At 32.3% G+C, this 17,531-nt stretch overlaps 1 protein-coding gene and 1 long non-coding RNA gene across 2 annotated transcripts; one reads left to right on the forward strand and one right to left on the reverse strand.

Annotated features, from left to right (window-relative positions):
* Positions 1–8,175: 8,175 nt before the first annotated feature.
* Positions 8,176–11,666, forward strand: LOC106445383 (hexokinase-1). The gene is made up of 9 exons (XM_022710077.2): positions 8,176–8,694; positions 9,644–9,794; positions 9,886–10,068; positions 10,232–10,306; positions 10,373–10,528; positions 10,610–10,708; positions 10,796–11,008; positions 11,095–11,481; positions 11,548–11,666. The coding sequence occupies exons 1-8, from the start codon at positions 8,423–8,425 to the stop codon at positions 11,443–11,445; spliced, it is 1,500 nt and encodes a 499-aa protein (XP_022565798.1). The 5' UTR covers positions 8,176–8,422; the 3' UTR covers positions 11,446–11,481; positions 11,548–11,666.
* Positions 11,529–12,643, reverse strand: LOC106445384. The gene is made up of 2 exons (XR_001288437.3): positions 12,315–12,643; positions 11,529–12,211 (listed from the first exon to the last, which is right to left on the reverse strand). It is a non-coding gene; the product is annotated as an uncharacterized LOC106445384 (long non-coding RNA).
* Positions 12,644–17,531: the final 4,888 nt, after the last annotated feature.

The raw sequence follows: 17,531 nt of genomic DNA on the forward strand, positions 1-17,531 counted from the left end.
ACTAAAATGCAATATCCGTAAAAAAAAAATCACAAATATCAATATTTATAGGAACGAATATCCAATTTGATCCGTTATATACATATATTTAAAGAATTATATATAAGTTATATATTATAGTTTATATAAATTTTACAATATTTTTGTTTTTAAATAATTTCATTTTAAGAATTTTATTTTTCATGTATTATTTTGAAAAATATGTCATTTAATATTAGTTAACAGTATCTTTATATATTTATCAATCATCTTTATATACTTTTACATACACATACATGTGCACCTTGACGTGAGCACCTTATAAGTAAGTACTTACCACAGCTGAAGTATCCAATTTTTTTGGAAGTTAAAATATTCTTTTTCTCAATGTTTCTTTCACTATCGACCAAATTGTAGTAAAATGATTTGTCTTAATAATTTTTTTTTTAACTATTATCCATTTAGAAACTATAATATAAAACCATTTGTTCCACATCACGACTATCTAAGATTCATAACATGAAAACGAACAAATAATAGTAATTTTTGATTATCACAGAAAAAAAAATAAAAATATCAAATATTTTCACCGAACAAACCAAATAAATATTAATTTAAAATGATAGTTATATTTTAGAAGATTAAAAACAAAAAAAAGAACTAAAACCGAACCGATATCTAGATTAAACAGATTATTGTCTTTTTATTACAAAAACGAAACTAATAATCACATTATGCGCAAGACACAAATTATTACCTAGTGTCATATTAAAGAAGATGGCAGAAGAGTCATCTTTCTCCACCACAGTTGTTTAAAGAAAACTAGTTCTGGACCACTTATATTATTAGTTTGATTTCAAAGCAACATATATATGACTCAACAAAATATTAATTAATAAATAATAGTGTTTATACTCAAATTCTTTGAGCTGTGAATGTTCATTCCCTTCACGTCTTGAATTCAGTTCTCAGGCGAATTGAAAGATTGCCAACGTGTTGTTTTCACTAAGATTAGATGTAGAAATTGTATACCTTTTTGCAGTAAACAATTCCAACACTTAACTTTCAAGCAAAGATAATTTTTATTGGTTTAAGTTCGGTTTAACTAATTAACTATTTATTTTAACTAACTGATTATCGAAAAAAATATTTTTTCTGTTAAGAAATAACTTATAATTTATAGTATCGATAAATTTAAATAAGAGTAGAATTTGATACCCGTAGGAAGCAAATAACACTAGTATAAGGGAGAGAGTTTATTATAAGAAGGAAGAAGAAAATGTAATGATTCTTTGATGAATTACTCTTGTTCTTGTTTATGGTGTACAAAAGAGTGAGATGAGTGATGGTATTTATAGTGAACAACAATACATAAAATAACAAAGATAGTGCTTAATTTGGTAAATGAGTGGGTGATCATAGTGTTTGATGAGTAGATGATCATAGTGCTTGAGTTGGTAAAGAAGTGGATGATCATAGTGCTTGAGTTTGGTGAAGAAGTGGATGATCATTTCAATGGTTAATTTATAACACTCCCCCTTGATCATCCATCTTGTATTACGTGGTGCCTCGTTAAAAACCTAGTCATGGAAAACCCAATGGGAAAAACCGTAGTAAAAGTAAAAAGAGTACAACTACGTAAGCTCCCCCTCGAATGAGTAGTCATAGAACCTTTAGAACAATGATAGATTTTCATCTCTCAAATTGTAACATTCTCTTTGGTTGTCTATCTTTTGTATGTTCTTTGTTGCCTCGTTAAAACCTTGTCATGGAAAAACCCAATGGGAAAAAAAAAAATCATGATAAGGAAAAAGAGTACAACCACACTTACTATCATATTTCTTTCTCTGGAAATAATATCTTCAGGATATGCATTCCAATCAACTCTCTTCAGAGAATTAAGCTTAAGAGAATAAACTCTATTCATTTCTATTATGATATCTAGGGCCTTTAGACTTCTTGTCCATAATTCTCTTTTGACTTAGACAATAGTTTATTGGTCTATTTGGATTTCAAACCAAATTTCTTACATATAATTGTATAGAAATTCATCTCGTACATACGAATTATTCATTTGTAACTATAGAAGTTACTATTATGATTTTCTTTCTTTTCATATGAAATTACATCTTTCAGTAATGAAAAAGATTAATAATTTTCTTAAATAACACTCTTACGTATGGTATTTCAGGACCAAACATATACGAGCGTCTTAAATAAAATACTTTAAGGATCTTTATGATAACATCTCAGTTTTAGATCTCCAGTTTAGAATACATAAAAACAATATAGTATTGTCAAGAGTTTTCTTTCAAAATATAATTTTTCTATAACTCTTCAGGAGTTTTGATTATATTCAAATCATGATTCTATTGATTTATAATCTCTTGATAAATACAAATGGATACATTTGTTAACCTTATAATATTTCATATATCCCATAAAATAGTTTGTTTCAATTCGATCGAATATGCAGAGTTCCCGGGAACATGATTTTGATATCATCAATCCTTCATGGATTATACTTTCAGGGATTAACATTTTTCAAGTGGATTGTTTTATTCAAGTTCTTCCTTTATTACCAGACTATAAGGAACTTGAAACTAGTTGCATCTACCATATGAAATTATGTCTCTTCACAATCAATTTCATATTGATCCTTCTTTGTGTGCAACGGTTCATTTACATCTCACTTGTTTTACACCTTTTAGTGTATGGACTACTGGTCCAAATACTTCTCTATTTCACAAGAAGTTTATATCTTTGTCTATTGCATCTTTCTGATTTGGCCAATCATTTCTTTGTGTACACTTTTCAATAGACTTTCTTTCATGATCCTCTTTCTCATTTATTATATCAACTGCTACTTTGCATGTATAATATCATCGACGTCAATTTTCTTATCGGTTCCATTTTGTTTCATACATGACATAACTTATTGAGATCTCTTCATTTGTCTCAGGTACCTGAATTTTCGTCAGTCATGTTTAATTTCTCTTCTGGAGATCATACAAAACTATATTGCCTCGTTTTGACCATTATCAATATATGCTCCTTTTTCATTTACGAGGATTTATCTTTGGAACCAATCTGTCTACCACGCTGCAGGCGTGACTAGCAGTTTGATATTGTTCTTGTAGAACATTTATTCTTATTGGAGCATTTACAGCTGGTATATGTGACTTGATCACTATATTTATATGGGTCGTGTCTGGCAACTGCTTTAGTAAGTTTTGAAATGAATTATCTTTTGGACTTCTATTTCACATTGTGTTTAGCCCGAGGATCAATGATAATTCATTTCAACTTATTTTCTTTTCCAGCTGTTTATTTTCTCCCCCTTATGTTGGAAGTACTAACTCACTTTTAGAATTCATGTATAGCCTTACTTATAGTTTTCGGGGATGGCTCTGGATTCTTAAGTGTCAATAGAGATTTATATCCAACATATATTTCCAACCTCATTTGAAAACACATCTTCATTTGAAGCTCTGTGGCGGAGCAACATCCAACATTCTTAGATGAAAATGATTGGTTTCTGATTCTATACCAATGATGGGGAGAACTAGTGAATATTTATTGGCTTGATGCGATCCAATGTTGCTCAAAATGTTTAGCACTTATCTCAGTGAATGTGCTATAGTCGTTAAAGACTTTAAGAAGTGAATTCACCAATATTATAAAAATGCATAGTGGGTGATCAGTCCACTAACATCTTCGTTATTTATGCCAATATCTTATTTTGGCTGGTGAAAACCATATTACCCTTTTATCTTATGGGTAAGCAACATATGTCAAATCATTCGGAAGAATCTTCTGGTTCTTATATGACTATGCATATGACCTTTAAGTATATATTCGCATTATTAATGAACCAAAATGGTCTAACTGATTCATGCCAAATGTAAACTTCTAGTTTACTATACATTTATCTTCATTATACTAATCTTTGTGTAGTACAATATATAAGAGGCTGTAGATATTTTCTCTAAAATACTTATACTGCTTTGAGAATTATTTCTGATTGAAATGTATATATCATTTCGTTTGCTTATTGTCTCAACATAAGTGTCTCAAAATCTTACGGATTTACTTTGAGAAAAATTCATTAATCTTAGTTTTAGTGTAAACATAATCTTCTGGATGTTTGACTTATCATAAAAAGTGAGATTCTTTAACTCTTCCCCTCGAGATGATACTACTACAGGTTTATCAATCTCGAATGTATCTCATTTTCTTAATCAACAACATATCCTACATGGGTTATGTATTTTTCGTAGATCCTTTTAACTTTTGATACTTATAAAAATACAATACCTTAAGAACTTTAAATTGCATTCTTAAGAACTTTAAATTAAATTTTTATGTGCAGTAATACTATGTATACTTCTGGAGCATCATATATATCCTCTTTTTAAGCATTCTATAAGTTTTTACTACCTTGTATTGTACACACAATAAATTTTCTTTCATCTTCAGATGAATTGATAATTTCTTTTCTTTATTACCATGTTTATTTTCTCAACTTTAAGTGAGAGTATGAGTTATATAAAGAAACTCTTTGGACCTTGACCTCATTTATGCTCACGTCTAAAACCACTATTTATGAGTTTTTTTTTAAATGTCATATTCTCTTCAGGAGAATGAATCATAATCAACTAGACGTGATTTATCAATAGATATTTTTCAATATATATGCATCATAAAAAATTTCTTCAAGAAATTTTACTTTTAAACTTAACATCCAACATAGTTGGCTTTATTTACCGACTTCAGGTCTTGTAATCTTTAAATGCAAAATACAAAATGAGCTTTAGGTAATCACTTCAGGTGATAATACCTTTTTTATATATATTATCTTCCAAAACTTATGGATCTTTTAGAGTCAAGCTTTAAACTTAAAATCCTCAATATAAATGGTAATAAAATCAAAATATTTCAAATATATATAAATATGTATTAACAAAGGTGTCTTATTATATCAGAAAATAAATAAAACTTTCATAGTAATTATTATATAGACTATATTATTACTCTCATGCTTTTTAACAAAGTTTAACCTATCAATCAATTTAATGAACAAATTTATATCACTGCCAACTTCATGCAAATTGATTTATCTAATCAAGTTTGTTAAACTTGTATATAAAGCATAAAAATACTTATCTTATAAACAGAAGTATATCGGCGATGAAAGTTTCAGCTGTTCACGTTTCTGAATTGGCTGATAACTTGTACATATCTTTCCGAGAGAATACACAATCCTGAAAACTTTAAATTTTGCTCATATAAACATGGCCATTACATTAGTAAATATCAACATATAATCCAAATTCTTTTATGATATTAGACCAAAGACTAATCGACCACAAAACTAACCGATTACAAATAATTTCTTTTATGATGTAGACCATGAATCATAAAGTATGTTTCCTTAATACCATTAAACCATGAAGCATATTAAAGTATAATAAGCAAAATTTAATTCATCAAATAACTATTATTCTTACATATAGACAAGCGTTGATATATATATATATCATCGTCTAAAATGACTATATATATATATATATTTAGAATTTCGCAATTTTAAAATGAACCATTTATTATGAACTTCATAATTTAAAAACCGTTTACATTAATCATACAAGCAATTACAAGGAGAAGCGATGTAAAGAAAATTAAACCGATAATCATCTTAAATTCACTCGGAGTAAATTCTCCATCGAATAAACCATAAATAGAAACACAAATAAAAATGGCACATAAAAACAAAAGCGCGCGAATCATCTTTCTTGAAAAATCGGAGGAGAGCGATTTTGAAATTTTTGATAGAAGATGAAATGTTTTGGATGATGAAATGAAGTGAAAATGAGTTGTATTTATAGATGAAAATTACTGTTCATGACCGTTGGAGAAAGGGGAAATTTTTTGAAAAATTTTCTTTGTGACCGTTGGGTTAAATCGAGTGCACCAAAAATCAATCCGAAAATATTGTATTAAACGGTCAATCAAATCTATAAAATTTCATAAAAGTGAAAAATTATGACAATGAAATATTTATGTTATATGACAACAAATCATGCGACGGCTCAGCCGATCAATGCAGAATAATAAATAAATTATACGGCGGCTCGGCCGACCAATTAATAAATTAAACAGGATATAAGGCGGCTCGGCCGACCAATAAATAAATTAAATTACTTGTAAATAATATAGGCGATATTCCGGCCATTATAACATGATATAAATAATAGTATAGGCGGTATTCCGACCATTATAACAGGGTATAAATGATACAAATAAATTTTACCGAATCGCAGAGTGATCGTGCTGATAACGTGTTAAGAAATAACTTATAATTTATAGTATCGATAAATTTAAATAAGAGTAGAATTTGATACCCGTAGGAAGCAAATAACACTAGTATAAGGGAGAGAGTTTATTATAAGAAGGAAGAAGAAAATGTAATGATTCTTTGATGAATTACTCTTGTTCTTGTTTATGGTGTACAAAAGAGTGAGATGAGTGATGGTATTTATAGTGAACAACAATACATAAAATAACAAAGATAGTGCTTAATTTGGTAAATGAGTGGGTGATCATAGTGTTTGATGAGTAGATGATCATAGTGCTTGAGTTGGTAAAGAAGTGGATGATCATAGTGCTTGAGTTTGGTGAAGAAGTGGATGATCATTTCAATGGTTAATTTATAACATTTTCAATATTATTTTGATGGAATGTCTTCTCCTTCGGTCCTACCACTACACTAGGGTTTGGACAAGGATTTTGCATGGTAATAGTATTTAAAATCACGCCACTTAAACGAAAGTAGAAAGTTAAAAAGTGACTAATGTTGTTTTTCCTCTTCTGTTAATCGGAGGTATCTGGGACACTCAAAGGCTCAAAGTCAAAGCCTAACTAAACTCCTAGAAAGACATTATTGACGACTAATCAGGTTTCGAGTTTTTTTTATGAATAGTGTTGTTAACATTTCTTTTATCAAAATGTTGTTTAACACTTTATGCATAATAGTAGGCTATGCATAATAGTAATATATAGGCTATAGCTTGTGAGTGTGGTGGGGCTCAGTGAGTGAGATGACAAAACAGGGGACCGAACTATTTGCTTTCTCTTACCAAACCGATGTTAATTTAAAAGTGACTGATTGGAAGGAGAACATGTACCCGAACTTTTTAATAGGTTATAGTAGATCTTACGAAATCAATCCATTTTTAATTAACAAAAACAATTTGGACATTTTCTCGGTTTGTGGATATCATCTCTGTTTCCTTTTTGACATCGTAGACATTATCTCTATGAGCATAGGTCATAGTAGTTTTATATGTATTTTTAAGTTATTGGAAAAGTTATTAATTATCATTTTATCAAAATTTATTAGGTGTACTATGTACTTATATCATAGCGACATACATTTGCCGGCGTGATTTGTGTAGGGGTGAAAAATGCCACTGTATATAATTAGCGTCTGACAAACACATTTATTTTATTTATTAAATGGGCATTGAATTCTTAAAGAACATATTTTTCTTTTCTTTTATTTTGTCATCAAAGAACATATTTTTCTAAAGTGATGAAAAGCTTTAAAGAGAATTTTTATCTGATGAAAGCTTTAGATAGTCTGTGTATAAATTTATAAATAGTATTATAGGGTGTGCCTATTTTTGTGGAATTTGGTGTAATTTTATGAGTTTTCCCCTCTTTATTTAGATACATAATGTTATTAAATAAAACGTTTCCTCTATCTAGATATGATAATATACCAACTGTTTATTTAAAGAAAAAATGAATCTACACAAAACATTAAATTTTATATTGGCAGAGGTTCAGAATAATGACTAAAGTTGCAGCACAATAATATTCGAGAATTTATGAAATAATTAGTAATCTTTATCGGTGGTCAAATCAATAACGGAACTTAATTATATGGCTTTGTCTATAAATAAAGTCAAAACATATTTTTTTAATCCTAAATTAGAAAAAAACGTCAAGCAAAATGTCAATGCTCAAAATAAATAAAATGTCAAACTAGATTTATAGACAATCGTTTTGCTAAGGTCTGATTCATTATATATTCCATCAGACAAATTCGTTTTGCTTACCTCTAAGTATATTTAAAAAACAAGGACTTCGTTTTCTACAAAGATTCGACATCGTTATCATACTTTTTTTTATCTCTCCGACTTTTACCCGAACTATATGTTACTCAACGTCCTCCACAATTTTTTTTCAACCGCAAAAATTCGATCTTTCCTTGCTTAGTTTACAGACAAAGGGAGCTGCTTACGTGGGTCTATCCCACCACGAGCTCGAGTAGATCGATCTAGGGTTCCCATTAATTTCGGTATTTTTAGATCAAAAGCTGTCTTTTTCTTTTTTCTTTTTGAGATTCATCGAGAGAGAGAGAGAGAGAGAGAGAGAGATGGGTAAAGTGGCTGTTGGTGCGACGGTCGTGTGCGCTGCGGCGGTTTTCGCGGCGACGGTGTATGTGGTGAGGCGGCGGATGAAAAGCTGCGGGAAATGGGGGCGCGTGATAGAGATCCTGAAGGTGTTCGAGGAGGATTGCGCGACGCCGATAGGGAAGCTGAGACAAGTGGCGGATGCGATGACGGTTGAGATGCACGCGGGTCTCGCATCGGAAGGTGGAAGCAAGCTTAAGATGCTCATCAGCTACGTCGACAATCTCCCTTCTGGGTAATTATCTTATCCCTTATCCTTTCATTTTTGATAATTGGATTGCAAAAAAAAAAAAAATATATATATATATCCTTTGGCGATTTTTCTGGATTTTTTTGTACCCGATTTTTAATATTGATGGTCTGATTCTTTATCTAATTTGTTCACTTTTTTATTTTAGATAATGTTGGATCAAAGTCTGATAAACGGAAAAAAAAAATCAATGTTATGAGTTTCATCTGAGAAAGTTTCATGCTTTATGATTCATTTGGATCAGATGTCTCTGATTTTAATTTTTTATGTCGACGACCACTTTTGTTTCGCTGCGATTAAAAGCTGTTGAATCCCATGAAGTTAGATGTGTCCCCATGTCCTTTTTTTTTTTTTTGGAATTAATATCTGTTGAATCTGATAATCATGACACTGTATGTAAAGGGAAGACAAAACATGACACTGTAGGTTTAAGTCATTGTGTGTGCATTTTTGTTTCTTTTAAACTAGTACAACATAGCTGATAGGTTTTGATGTCTCACTGTTCCATGATTATAAACCTTTTCATTGATTCTAGAGAGTTCTATTTTACCTTTTTGTCCTTTTGTTTATGATCTCTGCTTTTAGCTTCATCTGTTTCTGTAAAGAAAATGAACGAGGTAGAGAGATATCAGTTCATATAATATTCCACACATAAATAAGCACCCTAAAGCGTCATTGGTGGGGAAAATTTGTCCAGAAAATCTGGGTTAGACATAGTTACTTATAAGTGGGCTTTATGACAAGTTTGGTCTCTACATATTCTAATGGTAGCTAATGTATCTCTAGTTCATGTGAAGTCAATCAAATCATCAACTTAGGCTGAATCATGAGTCTGGTTTCACTGGCACTGATTCGTTTCGGGGCTCTGATGCTGCTGACACAGTAGCCGTGAGCTGTATGTGAATCTAATCTAATTACCATCAATTTGGGACAGGGATGAACAAGGTTTCTTTTACGCGCTGGACCTAGGAGGAACAAACTTCCGTGTCATGCGTGTGCTTCTCGGTGGCAAACAAGACCGTGTTGTCAAACAAGAATTCGAAGAAGTCTCTATCCCTCCTCCTTTGATGACCGGTGCTTCAGATGTCAGTTCCCTTCCCTGACTCTAGACTTTTTATGTTTTAGTCTTTTGGTTGATCTCTATATATCTTTGCTTCTGCTAATTTGTGGAGACAGGAATTGTTCAATTTTATCGCTGAAGCGCTTGCAAGGTTTGTAGCTACGGAAGGAGAGGACTTTCATCTCCCAGCGGGTAGACAAAGGGAGTTAGGTTTCACTTTCTCGTTTCCTGTTAAGCAGACGTCTTTGTGCTCTGGCACTCTCATCAGCTGGACTAAAGGCTTCTCCATCGAAGATGCAGTTGAGCTTTGTTTACCCTTCCATTTTATTTCAAAATTTTATTACACAAACAAATAGCTTCCCATGGCTGTCAATTTCATGAACTTTGTTCTTGACTAGAGTCATTTTTTTTGTCATTTTTTTCTCTGAACTCTGTTTCTGCCTGCTGCTTGCGACTGTGTAGCTTGGACAAGATGTTGTGGGAGAGCTTATTAAAGCTATGGAAAGAGTTGGGCTCGACATGAATGTCACAGCGCTTGTAAGTTCATTCTTTCTGCTATAGATTATGTCATTTGTTAAACGATTCCTTAAAACCTCTTTGCAGGTTAATGATACGGTTGGAACACTTGCTGGTGGTAGATACTATAACTCTGATGTTGTAGCCGCTGTTATTCTAGGCACTGGCACTAATGCAGCTTATGTCGAACGCGCAAATGCCATTCCAAAATGGCAGGGCTTACTTCCCAAATCTGGAGAAATGGTTTGTGTTTTTATTTTTTCTTTTGCAACTTCCATTGAACTAAGTTGAAGCTTAGTATGTATGTACTGCAATGCAATGTAGGTGATCAACATGGAGTGGGGAAACTTCAGGTCATCACATCTTCCCTTGACCGAGTACGACCACTTGCTGGATTTCGATAGTTTGAATCCTGGTGAACAGGTATGAATGAGCCCTTGCTTGTCCTTTAGAGATCTATCATTAGTTATTGTGACTAAGATTCTCTATCTGGGCTTTTTTTTCTCACAGATTCTTGAGAAAATCATTTCCGGTATGTATTTGGGAGAGATCTTGCGTAGAGTTCTTCTGAAGATGGCTGAAGAGGCTGCTTTCTTTGGCGACTCCATCCCACCTAAGCTGAAAGTACCATTCATCATAAGGACTCCGACCATGTCTGCTATGCACAGCGACACTTCTCCGGACTTGAAGGTTGTTGGAAGCAAGTTAAAGGACATACTGGAGGTTAGATTCTCCTATATTCTCAAACGATTCTCACTAACCTACATAATGAAGTCTCAATGAATGATGATCTTTTAATGATCTCTCAGGTCCCTACTACTCTGAAGATGAGAAAAGTTGTGATCAGTCTCTGTAACATAATCGCCACCCGAGGAGCTCGTCTCTCTGCAGCTGGGATCTACGGAATCCTCAAGAAACTAGGAAGAGACGCACCGAAAGATGGAGAAACAACGCAGAAATCTGTGATTGCCATGGACGGTGGACTGTTCGAGCACTACACTCAGTTCAGCGAGTGTATGGAGAGCTCATTGAAAGAGTTGCTTGGAGATGAAGCATCAGAGAGCGTCGAGGTGATTCATTCGAATGACGGGTCCGGCGTTGGCGCTGCATTGCTCGCTGCCTCGCACTCTCAGTACCTCGAGGACTCTGAAACAAGTTAAATTTAAAAAGAAGGTTTCGACTTCCAAGCATGGAAGGTAAAAAGACCTTTGTGATTTTTTGTTTGCCCATTATTGAGGATTTCTTTTGTTATCATTGTGTAGGAACAATAATAAACAACCAACCTGGATATCTTCTTCAGGTTATGGCAAATTCAAAAACAAGCCAATGTTGTAGAACTATATATTTCATAGTTCTATATAAGTGACCATTTTTGTTTTTATTGATCTTGAGTTCAACGTACTCATACGCCCACATTGGGTGTGGCAAAAAATAACTGATAGTAACATAATTGTTTTTCCAGGAAATGACACATCAGCTTTTAAAAGCTTTGAGACCACTATTGAGACGACAAATAATAGTAATGTTTGTTTAGTGGTACTACTAAGTAATATGAAATCTTATTCCTTTGTGTGAAATGTTTCAAATTTGTGTTTGCTATTGACTAATCTTTGCCCAACCCATGAAAAGCTTTAAAGTTATATTGTGCCACTCAAGAAGAAATTTATTAAAATATGAAACAGAGCACATATGAACTGATCATATTGTCAAATACATGAAAGCTAGTTACCGGAAAAAAAAATAGTTACCGGAAAAAAATGCCAAATGCCTCAATGATAGCAACATAACTTTCCCATTGAGTCGAATTAGAATTTTCAGAACCACTCCATGGACTTGATCGTTGACGCGCAGGCCGTGAGATACTGGGCTTTACTGCACCCCTTACATTTTTTACCACCTTTTGATCCCAAATCGCTACTCTGATTTCTTTACCAGCAAAAGAAAAAAAGATCAATTCTAATTTCTAAGACAGAGAAAACCAAATCAACAGATTCAAAGAAAAAGTTTCTTATAATAACGATAAACTTACTGGTATTGAGAGATTCGTTATCGTACGTTAACCCAGCGAAGACGATTGTGTTGAATGATGCAGAGAACAAGAGAATAATCAAAGTTACTAACCGAACCGCGTACATTTTTTTTTTGGTTTTTTTTGTAGTTGGTTGGTCTATACTCTCTAAGTTTGATGATCAGTTTGGAATTTGTGTATGTATTTATATGTAGAGAACATGCACTAAGGTTAGGTGGAGTACTAATTTAGATAAATTAAACGCGTTTAAGTAGATTTTATATTCATGGTTGCAGAAAATATGTTATCTTGACTCTTGAGTTTCTTGTATCTACCTGAACCGGTCCAACTTCATTTTCCTTCCCCATGATACATAGATAATACGTCTTCTTGTGAATAAGTTGAATTAGAGAAAGACCAAGACCAAACAAACCTATACTCCCAACCAAAAGCTATTGGTCTAGCTAGTGGTAATGGAACTTCAGCTGGAGTGCCCGCCTTGGGTTCGAGTCGCTTTGGCCACCTTCCCGCCTATAATCGTGTGTGCCCGGATGGAAGGCCACGTGGGGATTAGTCTGGGCTTACCGTCTGGGATCTCCACGGATATCAAAAAAGAAAAAACAAACCTATACTCCATCTGTTTTTTTTAATATAAGTCGTTTTAAAATTGTGCACGTAGATTAAAAAATCATTATTTTTTTATATTTTCTAAACAAAAACATCATTAATTATTTATCTAACCACAAATCAACCAATAATAAAATAGAATGTATATTATCATTGGTCATATAACATTAAGTGTTAATAAATTTTACATAAAAAACCGAAAACGTAATATAATTTGGAAAATAAAAATTTCTCTAAAACGACTTATATTAAAAAACGGAGGGAGTATTTTATAACAAAAAAACAAACATTTACAATTGGAGTCAAATTTAATTTGGCAAGTCATCAATCAACAAAGGAACCGGTTGTTATTAACACAGACGAAGAAAAATGTCTGGAAGTCACAAGATAGAGACTGACAAGTAAGCAGTGGTGTACGATACAACTGAACTGGTTATGTTACTTTCTTGATGTTCATGATTCAGCCATTGTCTCGTACATGACAGAGCAGTAGAATCATCAACTGATGTAACTCTATCAAAGAAAAAGAGGAAAAAAGAGAGGAGAGAGGAGACTACATGGAGGAAGAAACAAGCTACCGAAAAGTGAGAGTCATATCTTACATATAGTAGTATTATGGTAGAAATTTCAGTTGAATATATATATGGCGATCCTGAGACAAGCTTCTGCTAAAGAGTTGTCTCTCTCTTTGTTGAATAGAATTTTCCAGTAAGATTTTTATTTCCATAATGAATAGGAACATGGAGAAGGAAGCTATTACTAAGAAACTACCAGAATCAGAGATTTCTCCAAATGAGGTGACAATTGAAGTGATTGAAAAAGGCGAGTTAGATGGTAAAGTTAGCTGTTCAAGGAAAAAGGGTGAGTATTATTTTTACATCCAAGTCATATGCAATATGGATGATGTTTCAAGTCCGGTTTGGCGGTTTTTCAGGTCAGCATACTCTATACTGGGAATTTAAAAGACACTGGAAAAGTGTTTGATCAAACTTTGAAGAAGCTCCATTCAGATTTTCCTTAGGTAGAAAATATTTTAGATATATTGTCATTGTTGTTTCTCTCATCCTAAACACACAATAATCTCTGTTTAGATTTTTTTTAACAATAAGTATAATGTTTGTTAAAAAAAGGTATAATGTTTGTTTGCTGGTGGAGAAAAGGTCATAAAAGGTCTGGTGTCGAAGGTATTGTATAGTAGCTGTTGGGCCCAAATCTCGACAATACAAACCGCTTAGACGAGACCCGGCCCAATGAAATAACTTATAATTTATAGTATCGAGAAATTTAAATAAGAGTAGAATTTAATACCCGTAGGAAGCAAATAACACTAATATGAGGGAGAGAGTTTATTATAAGGAAGAAGAAGAAGATGTAATGGTTCTTTGATTATAAACTCTTGTTCTTGTTTATGGTGTACAAAAGAGTGAGATGAGTGATGGTATTTATAGTGAACAACAATACATAAAATAACAAAGATGGTGCTTAATTTGGTAAATGAGTGGGTAATCATAGTGCTTGATGAGTAGATGATCATAGTGCTTGAGTTGGTAAAGGAGTGGATGATCATAGTGCTTGAGTTTGGTAAAGAAGTGGATGATCATTTCAATGCTTAATTTATAACACTCCCCCTTGATCATCCATCTTGTATTACGTGGTGCCTCGTTAAAAACCTAGTCATGGAAAACCCAATGGGAAAAACCGTAGTAAAAGTAAAAAGAGTACAACTACGTAAGCTCCCCCTCGAATGAGTAGTCATAGAACCTTTAGAACAATGATAGATTTTCATCTCTCAAATTGTAACATTCTCTTTGGTTGTCTATCTTTTGTATGTTCTTTGTTGCCTCGTTAAAACCTTGTCATGGAAAAACCCAATGGGATAAAAAAAAAAACCATGATAAGGAAAAAGAGTACAACCACACTTACTATCATATTTCTTTCCCTGGAAACAATATCTTCAGGATATGCATTCCAATCAACTCTCTTCAGAGAATTAAGCTTAAGAGAATAAACTCTATTCATTTCTATTATGATATCTAGGGCCTTTAGACTTCTTGTCCATAATTCTCTTTTGACTTAGACAATAGTTTATTGGTCTATTTGGATTTCAAACCAAATTTCTTACATATAATCGTATAGAAATTCGTCTCGTACATACGAATTATTCATTTGTAACTATAGAAGTTACTATTATGATTTTCTTTCTTTTCATATGAAATTACATCTTTCAGTAATGAAAAAGATTAATAATTTTCTTAAATAACACTCTTACGTATGGTATTTCAGGACCAAACATATACGAGCGTCTTAAATAAAATACTTTAAGGATCTTTATGATAACATCTTAGTTTTAGATCTCCAGTTTAGAATACATAAAACAATATAGTATTGTCAAGAGTTTTCTTCCAAAATATAATTTTTCTATAACTCTTCAGGAGTTTTGATTATATTCAAATCATGATTCTATTGATTTATAATCTCTTGATAAATACAAATGGATACATTTGTTAATATTTCATATATCCCATAAAATAGTTTGTTTCAATTCGATCGAATATGCAGAGTTCCCGGGAACATGATTTTGATATCATCAATCCTTCATGGATTATACTTTCAGGGATTAACATTTTTCAAGTGGATTGTTTCATTCAAGTTCTTCCTTTATTACCAGACTATAAGGAACTTGAAACTAGTTGCATCTACCACATGAAATTATGTCTCTTCACAATTAATTTCATATTGATCCTTCTTTGTGTGCAACGGTTCATTTACATCTCACTTGTTTTACACCTTTTAGTGTATGGACTACTGGTCCAAATACTTCTCTATTTCACAAGAAGTTTATATCTTTGTCTATTGCATCTTTCTGATTTGGCCAATCATTTCTTTGTGTACACTTTTCAATAGACTTTCTTTCATGATCCTCTTTCTCATTTATTATATCAACTGCTACTTTGCATGTATAATATCATCGACGTCAATTTTCTTATCGGTTCCATTTTGTTTCATACATGACATAACTTATTGAGATCTCTTCATTTGTCTCAGGTACCTGAATTTTCGTCAGTCATGTTTAATTTCTCTTCTGGAGATCATACAAAACTATATTGCCTCGTTTTGACCATTATCAATATATGCTCCTTTTCATTTACGAGGATTTATCTTGGGAACCAATCTGTCTACCACGCTGCAGGCGTGACTAGCAGTTTGATATTGTTCTTGTAGAACATTTATTTTTATTGGAGCATTTACAGCTGGTATATGTGACTTGATCACTATATTTATATGGGTCGTGTCTGGCAACTGCTTTAGTAAGTTTTGAAATGAATTATCTTTTGGACTTCTATTTCACATTGTGTTTAGCCCGAGGATCAATGATAATTCATTTCAACTTATTTTCTTTTCCAGCTGTTTATTTTCTCCCCCTTATGTTGGAAGTACTAACTCACTTTTAGAATTCATGTATAGCCTTACTTATAGTTTTCGGGGATGGCTCTGGATTCTTAAGTGTCAATAGAGATTTATATCCAACATATATTTCCAACCTCATTTGAAAACACATCTTCATTTGAAGCTCTGTGGCGGAGCAACATCCAACATTCTTAGATGAAAATGATTGGTTTCTGATTCTATACCAATGATGGGGAGAACTAGTGAATATTTATTGGCTTGATGCGATCCAATGTTGCTCAAAATGTTTAGCACTTATCTCAGTGAATGTGCTATAGTCGTTAAAGACTTTAAGAAGTGAATTCACCAATATTATAAAAATGCATAGTGGGTGATCAGTCCACTAACATCTTCGTTATTTATGCCAATATCTTATTTTGGCTGGTGAAAACCATATTACCCTTTTATCTTATGGGTAAGCAACATATGTCAAATCATTCGGAAGAATCTTCTGGTTCTTATATGACTATGCATATGACCTTTAAGTATATATTCGCATTATTAATGAACCAAAATGGTCTAACTGATTCATGCCAAATGTAAACTTCTAGTTTACTATACATTTATCTTCATTATACTAATCTTTGTGTAGTACAATATATAAGAGGCTGTAGATATTTTCTCTAAAATACTTATACTGCTTTGAGAATTATTTCTGATTGAAATGTATATATCATTTCGTTTGCTTATTGTCTCAACATAAGTGTCTCAAAATCTTACGGATTTACTTTGAGAAAAATTCATTAATCTTAGTTTTAGTGTAAACATAATCTTCTGGATGTTTGACTTATCATAAAAAGTGAGATTCTTTAACTCTTCCCCTCGAGATGATAATACTACAGGTTTATCAATCTCGAATGTATCTCATTTTCTTAATCAACAACATATCCTACATGGGTTATGTATTTTTCGTAGATCCTTTTAACTTTTGATACTTATAAAAATACAATACCTTAAGAACTTTAAATTGCATTCTTAAGAACTTTAAATTAAATTTTTATGTGCAGTAATACTATGTATACTTCTGGAGCATCATATATATCCTCTTTTTAAGCATTCTATAAGTTTTTACTACCTTGTATTGTACACACAATAAATTTTCTTTCATCTTCAGATGAATTCATAATTTCTTTTCTTTATTACCATGTTTATTTTCTCAACTTT

The sequence above is a fragment of the Brassica napus genome, chromosome C9, assembly GCF_020379485.1.
Source record: "Brassica napus cultivar Da-Ae chromosome C9, Da-Ae, whole genome shotgun sequence".
Classification (NCBI taxonomy): domain Eukaryota; kingdom Viridiplantae; phylum Streptophyta; class Magnoliopsida; order Brassicales; family Brassicaceae; genus Brassica; species Brassica napus.

What these genes read in the sequence shown, in the direction of transcription:
- LOC106445383 (XM_022710077.2), top strand. Translation starts at nt 8,423, where the DNA reads ATGGGTAAAGTGGCTGTTGGTGCGACGGTCGTGTGCGCTGCGGCGGTT. An exon ending in GTCGACAATCTCCCTTCTGG is followed by an intron (nt 8,695 to 9,643) that starts GTAATTATCTTA and finishes AATTTGGGACAG; the next exon opens with GGATGAACAAGGTTTCTTTT. An exon ending in AGTTAAAGGACATACTGGAG is followed by an intron (nt 11,009 to 11,094) that starts GTTAGATTCTCC and finishes ATGATCTCTCAG; the next exon opens with GTCCCTACTACTCTGAAGAT.